This window comes from Micromesistius poutassou (assembly GCF_964030765.1).
Source record: "Micromesistius poutassou genome assembly, chromosome: 4".
In the NCBI taxonomy this organism is placed as follows: Eukaryota; Metazoa; Chordata; class Actinopteri; order Gadiformes; family Gadidae; genus Micromesistius; species Micromesistius poutassou.
Genome location: NC_140274.1, coordinates 4,149,741 through 4,164,464, shown reverse-complemented (window position 1 = coordinate 4,164,464; position 14,724 = coordinate 4,149,741). Strand labels below are relative to the sequence as shown.

General features: G+C 44.4%; 1 protein-coding gene across 1 annotated transcript; it reads right to left on the bottom strand.

Annotated features, from left to right (window-relative positions):
• Positions 1-957: 957 nt before the first annotated feature.
• LOC311342393 (zona pellucida-like domain-containing protein 1) lies at positions 958-6,925 on the bottom strand (the record flags this gene model as incomplete). The annotated part of the gene is made up of 10 exons (XM_084467233.1): positions 958-1,130; positions 1,265-1,294; positions 1,494-1,599; positions 1,724-1,895; positions 2,839-2,919; positions 3,265-3,362; positions 3,536-3,608; positions 5,002-5,183; positions 5,828-6,048; positions 6,820-6,925. 10 exons carry the CDS (start codon positions 6,923-6,925, stop codon positions 958-960), a joined length of 1,242 nt encoding a protein of 413 aa, XP_084323359.1.
• Positions 6,926-14,724: the final 7,799 nt, after the last annotated feature.

Below are 14,724 nucleotides of genomic sequence, written 5' to 3'. Positions count from 1 at the left end.
GCTCAGAACATTTTTATCGGTGTCACAGTGAAAAACATGGATGCCTCATCTAATTTTGGCTTTGGCAGGTGAGTTTGGGCTTGATGTCATGCACACCATCACCCTGATAAAGACGGCCTGGCCGGTTTTGGATCAAAGGTTTGATTCGGTATCAATAATATGAGTTTATAGTTCCACATAAGAAGGCGATATCTAATAATTAAGTTGTAATGGTTAAGAAGTTCTGTTGGTTTTCTTTGCCAGGGATATACATCAACCCTGTTTATCACCAGTCTTGGGACTCAACTGAGAACTTTTTATTTATGGTTCTAATCTCAGTTGTTGTTAATTATCAGTAAACAGATTCGTCAGTCAGTCAATGCAGAGGTTATAACACAGAAATTACAACCACACCTTTCAACATAGATTCCTTCAGATTTTGTATTAATTTATACGATACAATACAACTTTATTAATCCCCCGTAGGAGAAATTCGTTGTTATGTTGTTATGTTTTTAAAGTTCATATTGTAAATTGAAATAATAGGAACAATTAAAAGCAGCACACACACATTTTATTATATGAAATAATACATATTTATAATATTGCCCAATGCAAACTTTTGTATACCTCACATATGGATTTCTTTTTAATTGTGCCTCATTATCACTTCTACAACTTGTTAAGTATTTATACACTTTTAATAATTCACATTAACATTAAAAATAATGAAAAATGTTACAGTACTTATGTTTGATAATACCAGTGAATAGCAAAGGAATATGCAGGCAAGACCAAGTATACCGTAAATATAGTATATATAGAGTATACAGTATATAGTATTTAAGCCCTTGCATGACAGCTAATTGCATAATGACTATCCTAGGTTTACATTCAAAGAGTACACACATATGGATATAAAGGCAACATACATGCTTACATACAGTGTACAGTATAGAGTGTACACCTAGGATCAATTCATTTGAAAGTTGGGTTCCAAACCCCTGATGATGTCATCGTTGGGGGGCGGGACCTCCGAAGGAGGCGGAGCGCAAGCAGGACGAAGACGAGGCTGGTCCCGCCCAGGATGACCACGGCCGATATGAGGGCGCTGGTCGCTGGGTTGATTGGCAGGGAGGAGTGGTTGGATCCTGCTTGATAGAAAACAACAACAAGAAACCATCAACATGTGTATCAACTCTGTAAGAGTGTAGGCAATCCTTGTGTAAATATATAGTGGTGTTATGTGTCACTATGTAGATTTAGGATACGTCGAAGGACTCACCAAGTTGTGAATTAGTGGCTGGAGTTTCATCTGTGAACAGACAAACCAGGTTAATACAAAAGTACTGCACAGATACTGTATACTTCAAGACAAGGGAAAGAGAGAGAGAGAGCGAGAGAGAGAGAGCGAGGAAGAGCTGGTGGCGGAGAGAGGTAGAGCAGTACAGAGAGAGATGGTGGTGGAGAGCGGTAGATCAGCACAGAGCGAGAGAGGAGAGAGAGAGCCATACCACTCCTGGTGATGATAGGCCCGGCTGAGATCACCGCCTTATCAGACGAGGCGAGGCTGGAATCTTGGCTTCCCTCCTCGTCGCGTCGTCGTCGCCGCCCACAGATCTATCCAATCACAACGTCAATAAACCAGACACACCTGCGTTCACACGTCGTCACTACAACCGATTGAGATCTAGCGCTAACTGTGTTAGCATCGGCCGGGGGTCCTATCTCCTCCTGCTCTTACGGGCATCAGCAGGATGCAGTCGTCGGCCCGGCACAGCTTGGTCACGCAGTGCAGGAACACGGTGGACATCTTCTGGTGCCGGTGCTTCACGAAGCGGAACACCTCGAAGGCGAAGCGGCCCGACTGACTCCGCCCGTTCTCAAACACCGTGGTCTGGGGGTCCTTGTTGCACCTGGACAGCACCGATTCAACTCAGCTTTATTTGTATGGCCCTCAACACAGGTACAGTCTCAAAGGGCTTAACAGGCCATGTGTTTATGACCCCCCCCCCTGACCCTAGCCCCCCAGGGGCAAGAAAAAACTCCCTTAATTAGCAAGGAAGAAATCTTGAGAAGGAACGCAGAGTGGGGGATCCCATCTTCCAGGGATGATCAGGAGTGCAATGGGTGCCATAATAGACATACATACATACATACAGGTCAAACATTTTTAAATCGGTGAGGGGGTGCTGGCCAGATAACTGTAAGGACAGTCCAGGCATTCACTTAACCTAAATACAGAAACATGTTATATCTGGGGGGCAGGATTTTGTAGCGGTCAGGGTGATCCAATTCACACCCAGAGGTCCTGTAGGCATCGTAGAGCAAGATGCCCAAACCCCTTCCTGCTCCCTATAGATGTATCTACCAAGAATGCACTCTAAGTCACTTGAAGAAATTGAATTCATAAATGGATGATGATATCTAGCGGTCTGAAAGTTACATTTTTGCACTTAGCGCTAAGTACTTAGTACTTAGCATTGTATAGTGTCTTATCCTAGCTATCTTTGTTTGCAATCTGGAAATGGGTTAACCTAACAATTGTGAGTACTTGGTTCTATGAACATCCTTACTGTAACAACAGCGATATATTGTTTCTCTTTCTTCTGACAGATGTACTTATTGTAAGTCTCTTTGGATAAAAGCGTCCACTAAATGCTTCATGTAGATGATTATGTACTGAGAGAAAAACAAGGTCATCATTCAGGTCAAATCTCTTAAACCCAGACCACATTTCTTAAGAGGCCCACATGGCAAACTGAAAAGGATAATAAGCAAGGAGAGGCCCTCCACTTGTATGGTTTACCAGCCATTCAGGGTCTGGGAAAGAAGCAGAGGAGACACCGGCGAAATTACCCGAAGAATAGGTCGTAGCGCAGCTGGTCGTTTGGGTTCCCGGAGGGGGTGGTGTAACAGTAGTCCATCAAGATGTTCCATCTGCAGGAGACACACAACCATGAGAGCCCATCGGAGGATAGAGATCTGACCTCACAGGGGAAATGAGAATGACTGATCTGTCCCGCTCCGCTCCGGACTGGCGCCTTCAAGACCCACAGTCACATAATGGTTTGATACATGGAGGATGGTGACTGAGTTGATCAGAAGAGATAATATTTTTGGGCGAGGCAGTGCAGTGATGTGAATGAGTGTAACAGTAAAAGTGACTATAATGACATGATGGTCTGAATGCCCTTTGACACACATAGTCAACTATCAGAGTTTAAGCAATAGATACAGGAATAATGTAACTTTAGTAATCATTATTGAAATATTATCCAGCACCGTTTGTCCAGGTTTGTGGCTTTCACTGCAGCGAATACTCTTGTTTTCAGAGCCAGCCCGGCCGTGGGGATGGACAAAGGTTGGTTATACGTTGAGTCCTGGATGTAACGAACCAAAGGATAATATCTGAATGCCCCATATTTAGACAAGCAGGGTTATCACAGCTTTGAGTCACACTTTTGAATCACAACCCTTGTTTAAACTTCTTGACTTAGATTTCAATGAAGGAAATACAATGTCAATATTAACACAGTGTACAGTTTATACTTACATTGTACAACATCATACTCATCGTGCTCACAAATGTACCATTATTGTCCTTGACTGAAATGGCCGCAGATGAACTGTGGAGAAGAGACATGATACAGGTGTCATCGTTCTATCAATATAGACAGACTGTCTGTCATCCTATATTGACATTGACATTAAGTCATTTGGCAGAGGCTTTTATGCAAAGTGATGCAAGTCAGGCTGACAAGAGTCAAAGCACACAATCAATAATAAAGCAACCCAAAAAAGTGTCTGAAAAATAAATGGACAGAGTGCAGAGGAATCATACTTCATTTTCTCCAAGCTATCAATATAAATATATCAAGCATCATTGATATATGCATCATTATTTTCACAAATGTATTAATATTGAATATGCCAATACATAGCATGATAACTTTTGGTGATATCTTGTTGATAGTCACTTCATTGATGTTTCATTTATGTTTTGTAACATTGTTTATTGTACTCTATTCTGGAAGGGAACAAGGACACAAGTGTTTAGAAAGCGTTTGAAAGTTATTGATAACATTCATAACTCTCCTTTGGCCAGAACTAAATGTCAACACTGGGGCTGCGTGGAGAATATTGTCATATTCAAGCAGAATCTTCTTTGGATAAGCAGAATTTTCTTTTGATCTATCAGTTTAAACCCATCATCTGTATAAGGTCTAGCACCTTGATGTAATGAGATTAGAGTAGGGTTAGGATTAGTTTAGTTTTAGTTTATTTGTTTAGCACAAATACATCTGTGCAAGGCGGGAGCAAAGCCTATGCAGGCTTGTACAGAGTTCCATGCCTATTGCCATATCATGACGCAATAGACATGCAGGCTAAACATAAAAATTGGATCCACTAAAAAGAAGCATTGAAAGCAAGGTTATTAGGATCAAAAGCAAAACGTAAAAAAAAAAAAAAAAAAAAAAAAAAATCTGTCTACAATGTGTTTCAGGTAGACAGTATGTTTCCTCAGTTGCTTTTTAAATGCAGTGTATGATGAAATAGATCTTAGCTGAGGGCTTAAATCACTCCAAAGCTTGGGCCTCCTCAGGGTATGTAATCCTGATTGTGGCAAACCGGGATAAACTTTATATTGACATTCACCATTCATCATTCATCATTCGTCATTCGTCATTCATCATTCATCATTCATCATTCATCATTCGTCATTCATCATTCGTCATTCATCATTCGCGATGACATTCATTATGGACAAATAAACCGTGTGTACTTGCGTGTGCTTATAAGCTTACAATCTTAAGTTTGTACTTACAAGAAAGTACACACGGTTTATTTGTCCGCATCCTACACTTTAGGTTGGCATCTGAATCACGCCTATAGTCAGGACCTCAATATTGATATATCATATGTATATATCAATATATATAGATATACATTTTCCAGGAAGATCCACTCTTGTAAATGGTAAATCTCCCATCCCCCGGGTGTCCCCTCCGGTGTACTCACGATGCCAGCTGAGAGTTGTTGACCAGGTACTCCAGCGGGTAGCTGCAGCTGAACTTGTACAGCAGGCCTGGCAGGTAGCTGATGACCGTTGCGGGTTCAGGGGTGTCAAGGAAGCCCGAGATATTTCCAATTTGAATGAGGGAAGTGTTGCCGTAAGCGTTAGATCCAAAGGCCGTGGTGACCTGTGAGGAGCAGAACGTTTGGGTTCAACCCCTTCAATCGGACGTGAACATCACATAGGATGTAACATCGTAATGATTACTATTTAGTTGTTTAGTAGAAGATTTGAACCAGAGCAGCTCACACATTTCTTATGTTTTAATGTGGTTAATGAACAGGTGTAGATAGGGGTAGACATTGGGGTCTGAACCTGGTGCCTTTGGGCTGGAGTTATTATCACTATTAAACTGTCAGGACAGCAGAAACCCTACACATCTTCTGTTGCAGACTGGGAAATATTCACTTCAGACTGCATCTTGACCAAGGAAAAATAACTAAACTATAATATCTATTGTTTCTATAATGTAACACTTCACTGCTTCTTTGATTCATTGTATGTACTGGCGTGATTCTTGCAGTTCCTGGGTTGTATCTGCACTCATTGTGAGTCACTTTGGATAAAAGCGTCAGCTAAATAAATGTACTGATACTATCCTCCACCTCCCCCTTCTGTCCAGAATTGAACATCATTGTCTAACGCATCATCACTGCTTGTACTCTACTATGTACCCTACATGTACTAGCGAGCCTTTGTGTGTCTGTGTGTGTACGTGTGTGCCTACGTGTGTGCACATGTGCATGTGTGTGTGTGTGTGTGTGTCCTTACGACCAGACTGTTGTCACAGGCCTCCAGGGTGTTGAGGCTGATGCTGAAGAGCACCGCCGTGGGGAAGGTGTTGTTGTTGATGAACCCCCGGCACTGAGCGTCGCCGTGGCGACCGTTGAGAGCGAGGTCGGCCTCGGTGTAGCCCGAGTACAGCACGGGGCAGAAGTTGATCTTCACTGTGATGGTCTGGACGCCGCAGTACACGCTGACGTCCCGCTCCGCTGGGAGACCCATGGAAGACAGTTTGGATGAGTGGAGGAGAGGAGGAGGAGAGGGGAGAACCAGGAGGAGGAGAGGAGGAGGAGAGGGGAGAACCAGGAGGAGGAGAGGAGGAGGAGAGGGGAGAACCAGGAGGAGGAGAGGAGGAGGAGAGGGGAGAACCAGGAGGAGGAGAGGAGGAGGAGAGGAGGAGGAGAGGGGAGAACCAGGAGGAGGAGAGGAGGAGGAGAGGGGAGAACCAGGAGGAGGAGAGGGGAGAACCAGGAGGAGGAGAGGAGGAGGAGAGGAGGAGGAGAGGGGAGAACCAGGAGGAGGAGAGGAGGAGGAGAGGGGAGAACCAGGAGGAGGAGAGGGGAGAACCAGGAGGAGGAGAGGAGGAGAGGAGGAGGAGAGGGGAGAACCAGGAGGAGGAGAGGAGGAGGAGAGGGGAGAACCAGGAGGAGGAGAGGGGAGCACAGGGGAGAACCAGGAGGCCGCACAGCGTCTGGCTTCTGGCTACTGGCTGGGGTGTGCCTAGCCACTTGGCATAAAGGTTGTGGGTTTGACGCCTGGCAACCACCTGTAGGCGTCCTTGAGCAAAGCGCGTCACCCCTACCTCAATTCACTCTCAAGGCCCTTTGGATAAAAGTGTGTTAAATAACCAAGCGGTAAAACTATATAGGGAAAGTCTTAAAGCAGAGGTTATATAGGATAGGATGACACAGACATAAATATATGTTTTGATGACCTGGAGACAGGTAAGACAGGTGATATTTGATGTTGAGTTTTCTTACCAGGGAATCTGCTGTGGAAGTTTGCGTCGCAGTTGTATCCGTTGAATTGTGCAAGGGTTGAACTGGTCTTACTCATCAGAAGACAGAACAGAATCAGGGCCCTCATTTCAGTTTGCGGGACACATTTATATCCAATCATCCTCAAAATGTCTGCTTTCCACCCACAACATCCCTTAGGCAATGGAGGGGATTTAAAAAAACACAGCTTGGACTACAGAGGATGTGTGTGGTTGTGTTAACCGACGGTCTGGTCTCTATCTTCTACTCTAGTGCCCTGTGAGTCCTCACCGCTGTCCGTGTCATACAGCCTTCCCCCCTCATCTGAATACTTTGCTCTCATGCACCTGAGTCCCTCTGTCACCCCCCACCCTGTCCCCCAAAAACCTTTTATCAAACGCTATTTAGACTCATGTTGGGCCCTTGCTTTAACCCGTCCCACCCAAACTCCGTCTCCTCTCCCCACTACTATTCTCCCGTCCCCGCCAACCCTTCCCCCGTCCTGTCTGTCTATCTAAAGGGGCTTCTGATGGATCTAGTAATCTATTGTACTTGTCTGTCATCAGGAGTTTGGAGCCAGAGTCCAGATCAGCACAGCATGAAGAATCATTAAAAGGGCCTCCTTCAATCTAGATAAACCAGGAGCCCATTTAGATAGATGGACGGGATTGGGGACGAGTCTGATTGCAAAATCAACTAAATATGCTTGTGTGTGTGTGTGTTTGTCTGTTTGTGTGGCTGTGTTTGAGAGAGCAAGTGTGTGTGTGTGTGTGTGTGTGTGTGTGTGTGTGTGTGTGTGTGTGTGCGTGTGTGTATGCGCACAAATGTGTGTGTGTGTGTGTGTGTGTGTGTGTGTCTGTATGTGTGGCGGTGTTAGAGAGCAAGTGTGCATGCGTGTGTGTGTGTCTGTCTGTCTGTATGTGTGCATGAGTGAGTGTGTGTGTACTTGGGCTTGTGTGCAATCCTATTGCAAACCCTGTGTAACATGGGAACCTGTGTCCGGTCTGAATGGCCTGGACCAATCTTTTCACGGTGCCCACAGAGACCCAGGTTGGATCTCCCAGCGTTCTCACTCATCTCCCCCCGGCCTGATCGCCGTCTGTCAGCACGGACAAACAGAGGGCCTCCGCAGAGGGGCCAGGGGTCGTCGATTAAGCTGTCATCAGCAGGTACAGCAGGCAAACCACAGCCTGCATTCACACAGAGGCAACGCGGTCCGGGGTCCAGGGCTGGGCTGCGTGTAGGCAATCCTGAGGCTCAATGCCTCGTCTTCATTGAAGGATTATAGAGGAACGCCCTTTCATAAATATGTGGTTACTAATTGCACATTAAAAGGCTTTATCTGAGGATTCTCAAAACTGCTTCAGTCTATAATGTTGCATTATATTTCACCTCTTTTATTGAATGTTTTAAACCGGGTACTTGGCTGATGAGTTTCATATTAAAATAAATCTGGAATGAACCTAACCAGCGTCTTGGCATCTTCATTTAGTTTGGCATATCTTTGGTATTTCATTATAGGGCATAAGAAAACGTATGTTAACCATTTATAATATAGAACTGTTAGGTCATACATAACTTAAACTAGATCAATTGATAGCAGAGAATTCTACATCTTTGTACTCTGTACCCTGTCTCTTTTTGTCTTTTGTGTGTCTGTGTGTGTGTTTATATGTGGGTGTGTGTCTGGGGTCATGTATATGCAAGACGTATACGTATATCTGTGTGAGTCATCTCCCTTTGCTTCCAGTGGATGTCCGCTATGACCTGCTGCTGGATGCATGTGATCATACGTGAAGCGTGTGCGTGACTCTCTCGACAGACGGCCTGACGTGATTGGTCCTCACATGTCACAGGGTTTTGTGTGACTCTGAACATCACAAAGCTCTGGGAAACACAACAAGCTCAAGGAGACCGCTATTCTTCGCTGCCTGGCCGCCTTCCCAATGAGGCAGAGCTGAAATCAAATACGACACGTGTGTGTACAAGCAGCAGTGTTGTGCAAGTTCACACTTCACATGAACTAGTTCAAAGTTCAGTTCATACTAAAGAAAATGAATAAATTCACATTCATAGTTCACCAATTCAGTTTTGAACTAGTTCATGTTTAGTTCATTAACAGTTTTTTTAGAAACCGAAGAAAAACTTTTGGAGTGAGTATTCCATGCTTATCTTTTAAAATGAATCCTCTCCATTACCAGCTGCCCATCACTACAATCTCAGATTGTTGTGGATATTATTTGTATGCCTGTTCCATTCATCACAACTAAGGCAGTAACTCTATTTAATAAACATGTAATCTGGACCTAAACATCAATTCAGAATGTCACAAAATCGGAACTAGATCAAGTTCAGTTAAAAAGTTGTTACGTTCAGTTCAAGTTCATAGAAAAATGAACTCAATGTAGTAGTTCTTTTTAACTAGTTCATGCACAACACTGACAAGCATACCAGCGCTATTCAGAGCCCACCGGATGGCCACATTCACCTGTAATGAATACATGGTATAGCAAACACCCACTAGTTTACCTTACACATCCCACCCACTGGATGACCTAGTTGACTAGCATAGAGCATGCGATCAACTTCTGTGCTTCTTCAACAACAGGATTAGCTGATTAATGGGCCCTTACCTGACCTGCAGGATTACATTGTTGAAAATTTCAAAAAGTAAAATGATGTTGATTTCATATAGTATTTTTCTATTGATACATGCACAATGTTAATTTCAGGACTAAAATCGATTTATTTTTATTTTGACTGTTGCAGGGAAGCACTTGAAATTCAGAAGAAAAGGGGACAAAAATAATGAAATAGAAGGTAATACTAATTAACTAATTAGATAATGATCATACACTATGCTTCACTATGCTATACTACCATGTGATCTATCATAGCTGTCTTTCATCTCCTACTCCCCTCTGACTACTTTCTCCTGTTTTGTTCTCTATGAAAACAAACATATTCCCTATAGATTATTGTGTGTGTGTGTGTGTGTGTGTGTGTGTGTGTGTGTGTGTGTGTGTGTGTGTGTGTGTGTGTGTGTGTGTGTGTGTGTGCGTGCGTGCGTGCGTGCGTGCGTGTGTGTGTGTGTGTGTGTGTGCGACCGTGTGTGTTCCCTATTTAGTGTGTGTGTTCAGGGATTTTCCACAGCCCTGGCCAGCTGCTACAGGTAAGACCCAGCAGATTGAATCTAGCATATCTGATCAACCTGCAGCTCTCTGGTACAACAAACAGACGCATGTCTCATACATCTCTGCTGTCCAGCAGAGCCCAGGAGAGCTGATAGGACACGCAAGGTTTAAACATAGCCAGAAAGCTAAAGCACATGCTTACAACTGATTTTGTACTATTTTGTTAATTAACAATCTACTGTTTTTTCACTGTCCACCAGCTGTTAGGAGTCAATCAAATCCGGCTTCAATACACCCACATGACCATTATGCATATAAAGCAGGCCCATTGTATGGATTATATATTCATTAAATGGAGGTAATAATGGTGTACCTAGGCAACGTGGCTGAAGTAGGCTTTTTTTTTATTTATCTTAAAACATTTCAAATATGTATCATGTACATTTGAACAATATTGTAAGTGAATCACAAGCCCCACTACATTTAATAAAATCTATATTTACTTTGTATTTTAATATTGACTTTGACTACCGGGATACGATGTTTACACTGACATAACATTTTCATAGTTTTAGTTTTGGGTAAATAAAAAAATGTTAATGTGTGTAGGCCTACACTGGGAAGAAATAAGTGTTGAAGGATTGGATAAATGGAGTGAGGAGCATGAGGTAATGCTTGTTTGTTTGCATTCTTGTAACCTAAAGGCCCAGTAAAGCCCTGTTTTTTTTCTTTTGTTAGTATGGAAGCTTGTACAAATTACCTAGGTGGGAAAACGACGCAACCGGATGGCTTTTGTTGATGTTCGTAACCCAAACCATGTGGAATAATAAGGTATCTGATACACAGAACGCTATGAATAGCATCTGGAAGGAAAATGGTTAATGGTGACAGATAGTACTATTGAACATGGGGGAGTAGTAGTAGGCCCTACGACAAAAGGCTACTTATTTTACAATATCGTATGGTTTGTGACACATGTTGGTGCAGTAGAAGCCCCACAACAGCCTCATCAAAAATATAAGGAAAAACGGCCGAGGGCATAGACCTAGATACCTCCAATACACATGTTGTCGCAATTGTGGTGGATTACACAATGATCAGAAATTAGGTTCTACAAAAACAAAGGATTAAATTTATAGACATGCGTTATCATGGCAATGGGCTGCCCCCTTGTGTTATCCATGTGCAACAACGTGGGTGGGTGGGCGTGGGCTTAAATAGGAAATACCCGTTATTTATTTGTACCGTATTACATAGGCTTTGGTGGTTACATTTTTTTCAATAGGCCTACTTGTCCGGGCATGTGCCATACTGGGAAAAACACAACTATTTTTGCTAGCTCTCAAGGTTTCATGTTAAAACCATGGTAACTGCATGGTAACTCTGGGGAAATAACACTTTTTAATTATACTATTAAAAACACGACACAAAATAAATGAGTATTGAAGTGCAACATCTGCTGTACAAAAAACAGCAAAGGAGACTCATCCTATTGTGTGCAGTTATTAAAAATTTTAAAAGAAGATACATAATACATAAAGAGAAAATTGGGGGAAAGCTGGGGAGTTTGCTGTAGTTATATAGTGTTTTGGGGGCTTAGGAGGAGGGGACAGGCCTTGGAGAGGTGAGATATGGGTAAGGTAGAGAGAGTACATATTCAGCGTGGTTATGACCTACAGTAACCAGTGTTAAGGAACAAATAAAAGAGATCCTCTAAACAACCTGTGTGGTGCTTTTATGAATAAAAGCAGAGTTGCTACATTTTAAACACATTTAATGCACAGTACCAACCCCCTCCACATGTCCACCCATGTCCCACCACCTCACCAACCCCAAGCCCCCTTCAGATCCCCACGAAAGGGAGTCTAGGAAGGGGGGTATGGCATGGAACCCCCTGCCATGGAAAAGCCCAATTCAGGGTCTCTATAATGGACAGCTAGCCTGAGGTCGTGGAGGGTGTCATCGTTGCCCACTGCTTCCTTGAGGCGCAGACCTTGGTGGGAGCTTGATTGGAAGCAATGCAGCCTAGATTTGTGCCCTCTCCTGTATTGATCAGGACACACCAACCGATAGGCCCCCTTGGTGAAGTCGTGTCTTTGTCACAAACGTGACTTTGTCACAGGAGGTCTGTGTTAAAGGACAATTCCAGTATTTTGAACTTTGAGGCCCCTTTCTGGTGTATCGTAGCGAAATACAGTTTCTGTCGTGTTTTATTTGGATTTTGTAAATCCATTGATTTCTGTTGGAAGACTCATTGCTTGTTGACCGGAAACAGAAAGGGGGGCTGTTTATGTTTGGTTGTAGTCTTTTCGCTCGGTTCTCCGTCTCAACAGTAGGGCTAGAACCGAGCGAAAAAGACTATAACCAGCCCCCCTTTCCGTTTACGGTCAACAAGCAATGAGTCTTCCAACAGAAATTATTGGATTTACAATATGGCAAATAAAACACGACAGAAACTGTATTTCGCTACGATACTTGATTTGGAACATCAACGATCACCACTAACCACTCGGTGAGTTGCACATTTCTGAAAACGAACATTTAGGGTTGTTTTCTGGACAGGTTTGTGAATGCCCGTAACCAGCCATTCTGAAGCAGGTAGGGGCGATTCTAAATGAGCCAAATACCCGAGACAGGACCAATAGTCAACATTTCGGTGTCAACCATTCTATTTCATCCTAGACAACCCAGAAAGGGGCCTCAATGTTCAAAATACCGGAATTGTCCTTTAAGGGTTCCTGTAATGTCATCCCTTCCAAGGAGGGCTCTAATAAGAGGAGTGTAGTCAAGCCGAGGCTGGGACACAATCATCTCCCAGAGGGATGCTGAGACTCTGTGGGCCAGCCTCCCCTCTGCAAGTTCTTTGCTTATGATGTCCGGTCGTACTGCTTGGTAGTGTCTCTTTTGACTCGCTTGGGTCCACAGGGTATCTCAAATTGGTCATCCCTCAACATCCCTTGACCGAGGATCAAGGGAGAATGAGGCATGGAACTTATCGACCTTGATGTGAGGAGGGTGGATCACGCATGGAACCTCCAAGTCCTCTTCTGTGTAGTGCAGGAGCAAGAGCTTAGGGGCAACGGCAGACCCCATCCCTGACCTGAGCCTGCACATGCCAGAGTCAATATCCATAGGGGAGTATGTGATTGTGCTGCAGTCCTCAAAGCTACAGTATAAATGGGGGGAGGTTTTGTCTGGAGAGCACATGCATGCGTCTGTCCTATACCTGTGCTTTGCCATCCATATATTTAGCTTTCCAGGTACACTCTTCTCAAGGATCGTTAGGAATCCCACTCAACGCAGAGGGAGACCTTTGGGATTCTCTTTGTGCCTCTTTTTCTCTCTAAGTGAAGTTGCAGTCCTGAAAATAACCACATGATGGGTGAGTGGCGCAGATGTGACAGTCAGACATTGTTGCACTCAGGGGCTTGGTAGTGTGAGGGATCTTGCTGTTGATGGTGCAGGTGATATTGTGTTCTTCTCGGTCGGTTATGCCTGGGGGCTGTATGCAGACGCTGGTTGGAGCTGAGGTGCCACAGTGGTACCCATAAAAAGTCCAAATCACTGGCAGGACTTTTCCAAATCGACGCCAAGACTTGTCTTGGTGAGGCACATTCCGCCTGTACTGATGGCCTACAGGTCAGCGGTACAGGACTCCATATCCTGCACACCTGCCCTGCTCATGCCAGCAAAGACGGCATTTGGCAGACCCACCAACAGCACTGCCGTGTTCCTGGGATGAGAGTATACCAGGGGCCTCCAGGACCGCCTGGAGTCTGCACACGCTTTTGCACGGGATCACCTGGAGAGAGCTGGCATCGGACAGAAGAGGAATTACCACACAAAGTCCAAGGGGAGGGACTTTCATGCCGGGGAGCTGGTCGGGGTATACTGCCCCTGCAGGAAGAAGGGACGGTGCCCCAAATTGGAATGCCACTGGTTGGGCCTCCGTAGAGTGTAAGAAAGGATGGGGGAGGTGGTTTACAGGGTTCAGCCTCTGCTTAGAGGCAGAAAAGTGGCGCTGCATCGGGACAGGCTTGCCCCATACATGGGTAGGGCTTCCCTCACACCAAACTCTGAGCCCCCCTCCCCTGTCCCCCTGCAGCCCCCTGCCGCCACACCAGAGGAACCCGGCGTCTCAAGACAGTTAGGCCACTCCGCAGCTGGGGCAATGGCCACGTCCGTGGGTGACTTTCTTGGGTGCGTGCACTGTAATGGTTCTAGGTTATCCAGTGTTAATGTTGTGATTGGGTGCTCAGAAAGAGGAGGCGGGCCTTAGAGAAGTGAGATACGGGTAGGGTAGAGAGAGAGAGCTAAAAAGTGTTGTCAAGTAAATAGAGCTAACGAGATAACGAGTAAACAAGTGTTTGTAAAAGACAATGTGGTGCTTGTGTGAGTAAAAGCAGGGATGCCTCGATATATATGGGGACAGGTGGCGCCCTAGGCAATTGCCTAGGTAGTTTGCCTATAGAAAAGCTATTACTATTACTATTAATAGTAATAGCTTTTCTTATTACTATAATAGTATTAATAACTATGGAGCTAATGCAATAGATTTTCTTATATACGAAATGAGGTCATTTACAAATAGGTCAACCACAGAAGGGATACCATTATCCAATAGTTCCCATGTATTGTGTGTGTGTGTGTGTGTGTGTGTGTGTGTGTGTGTGTGCGTGTGTGTGTGTGCGTGTGTGTGTGTGTGTGTGTGTGTGCGCGCGAGTGTGTGTGTGCGTGTGTGCGTGTGTGTGTGTGTGTGTGTGTGTGTGTGTGT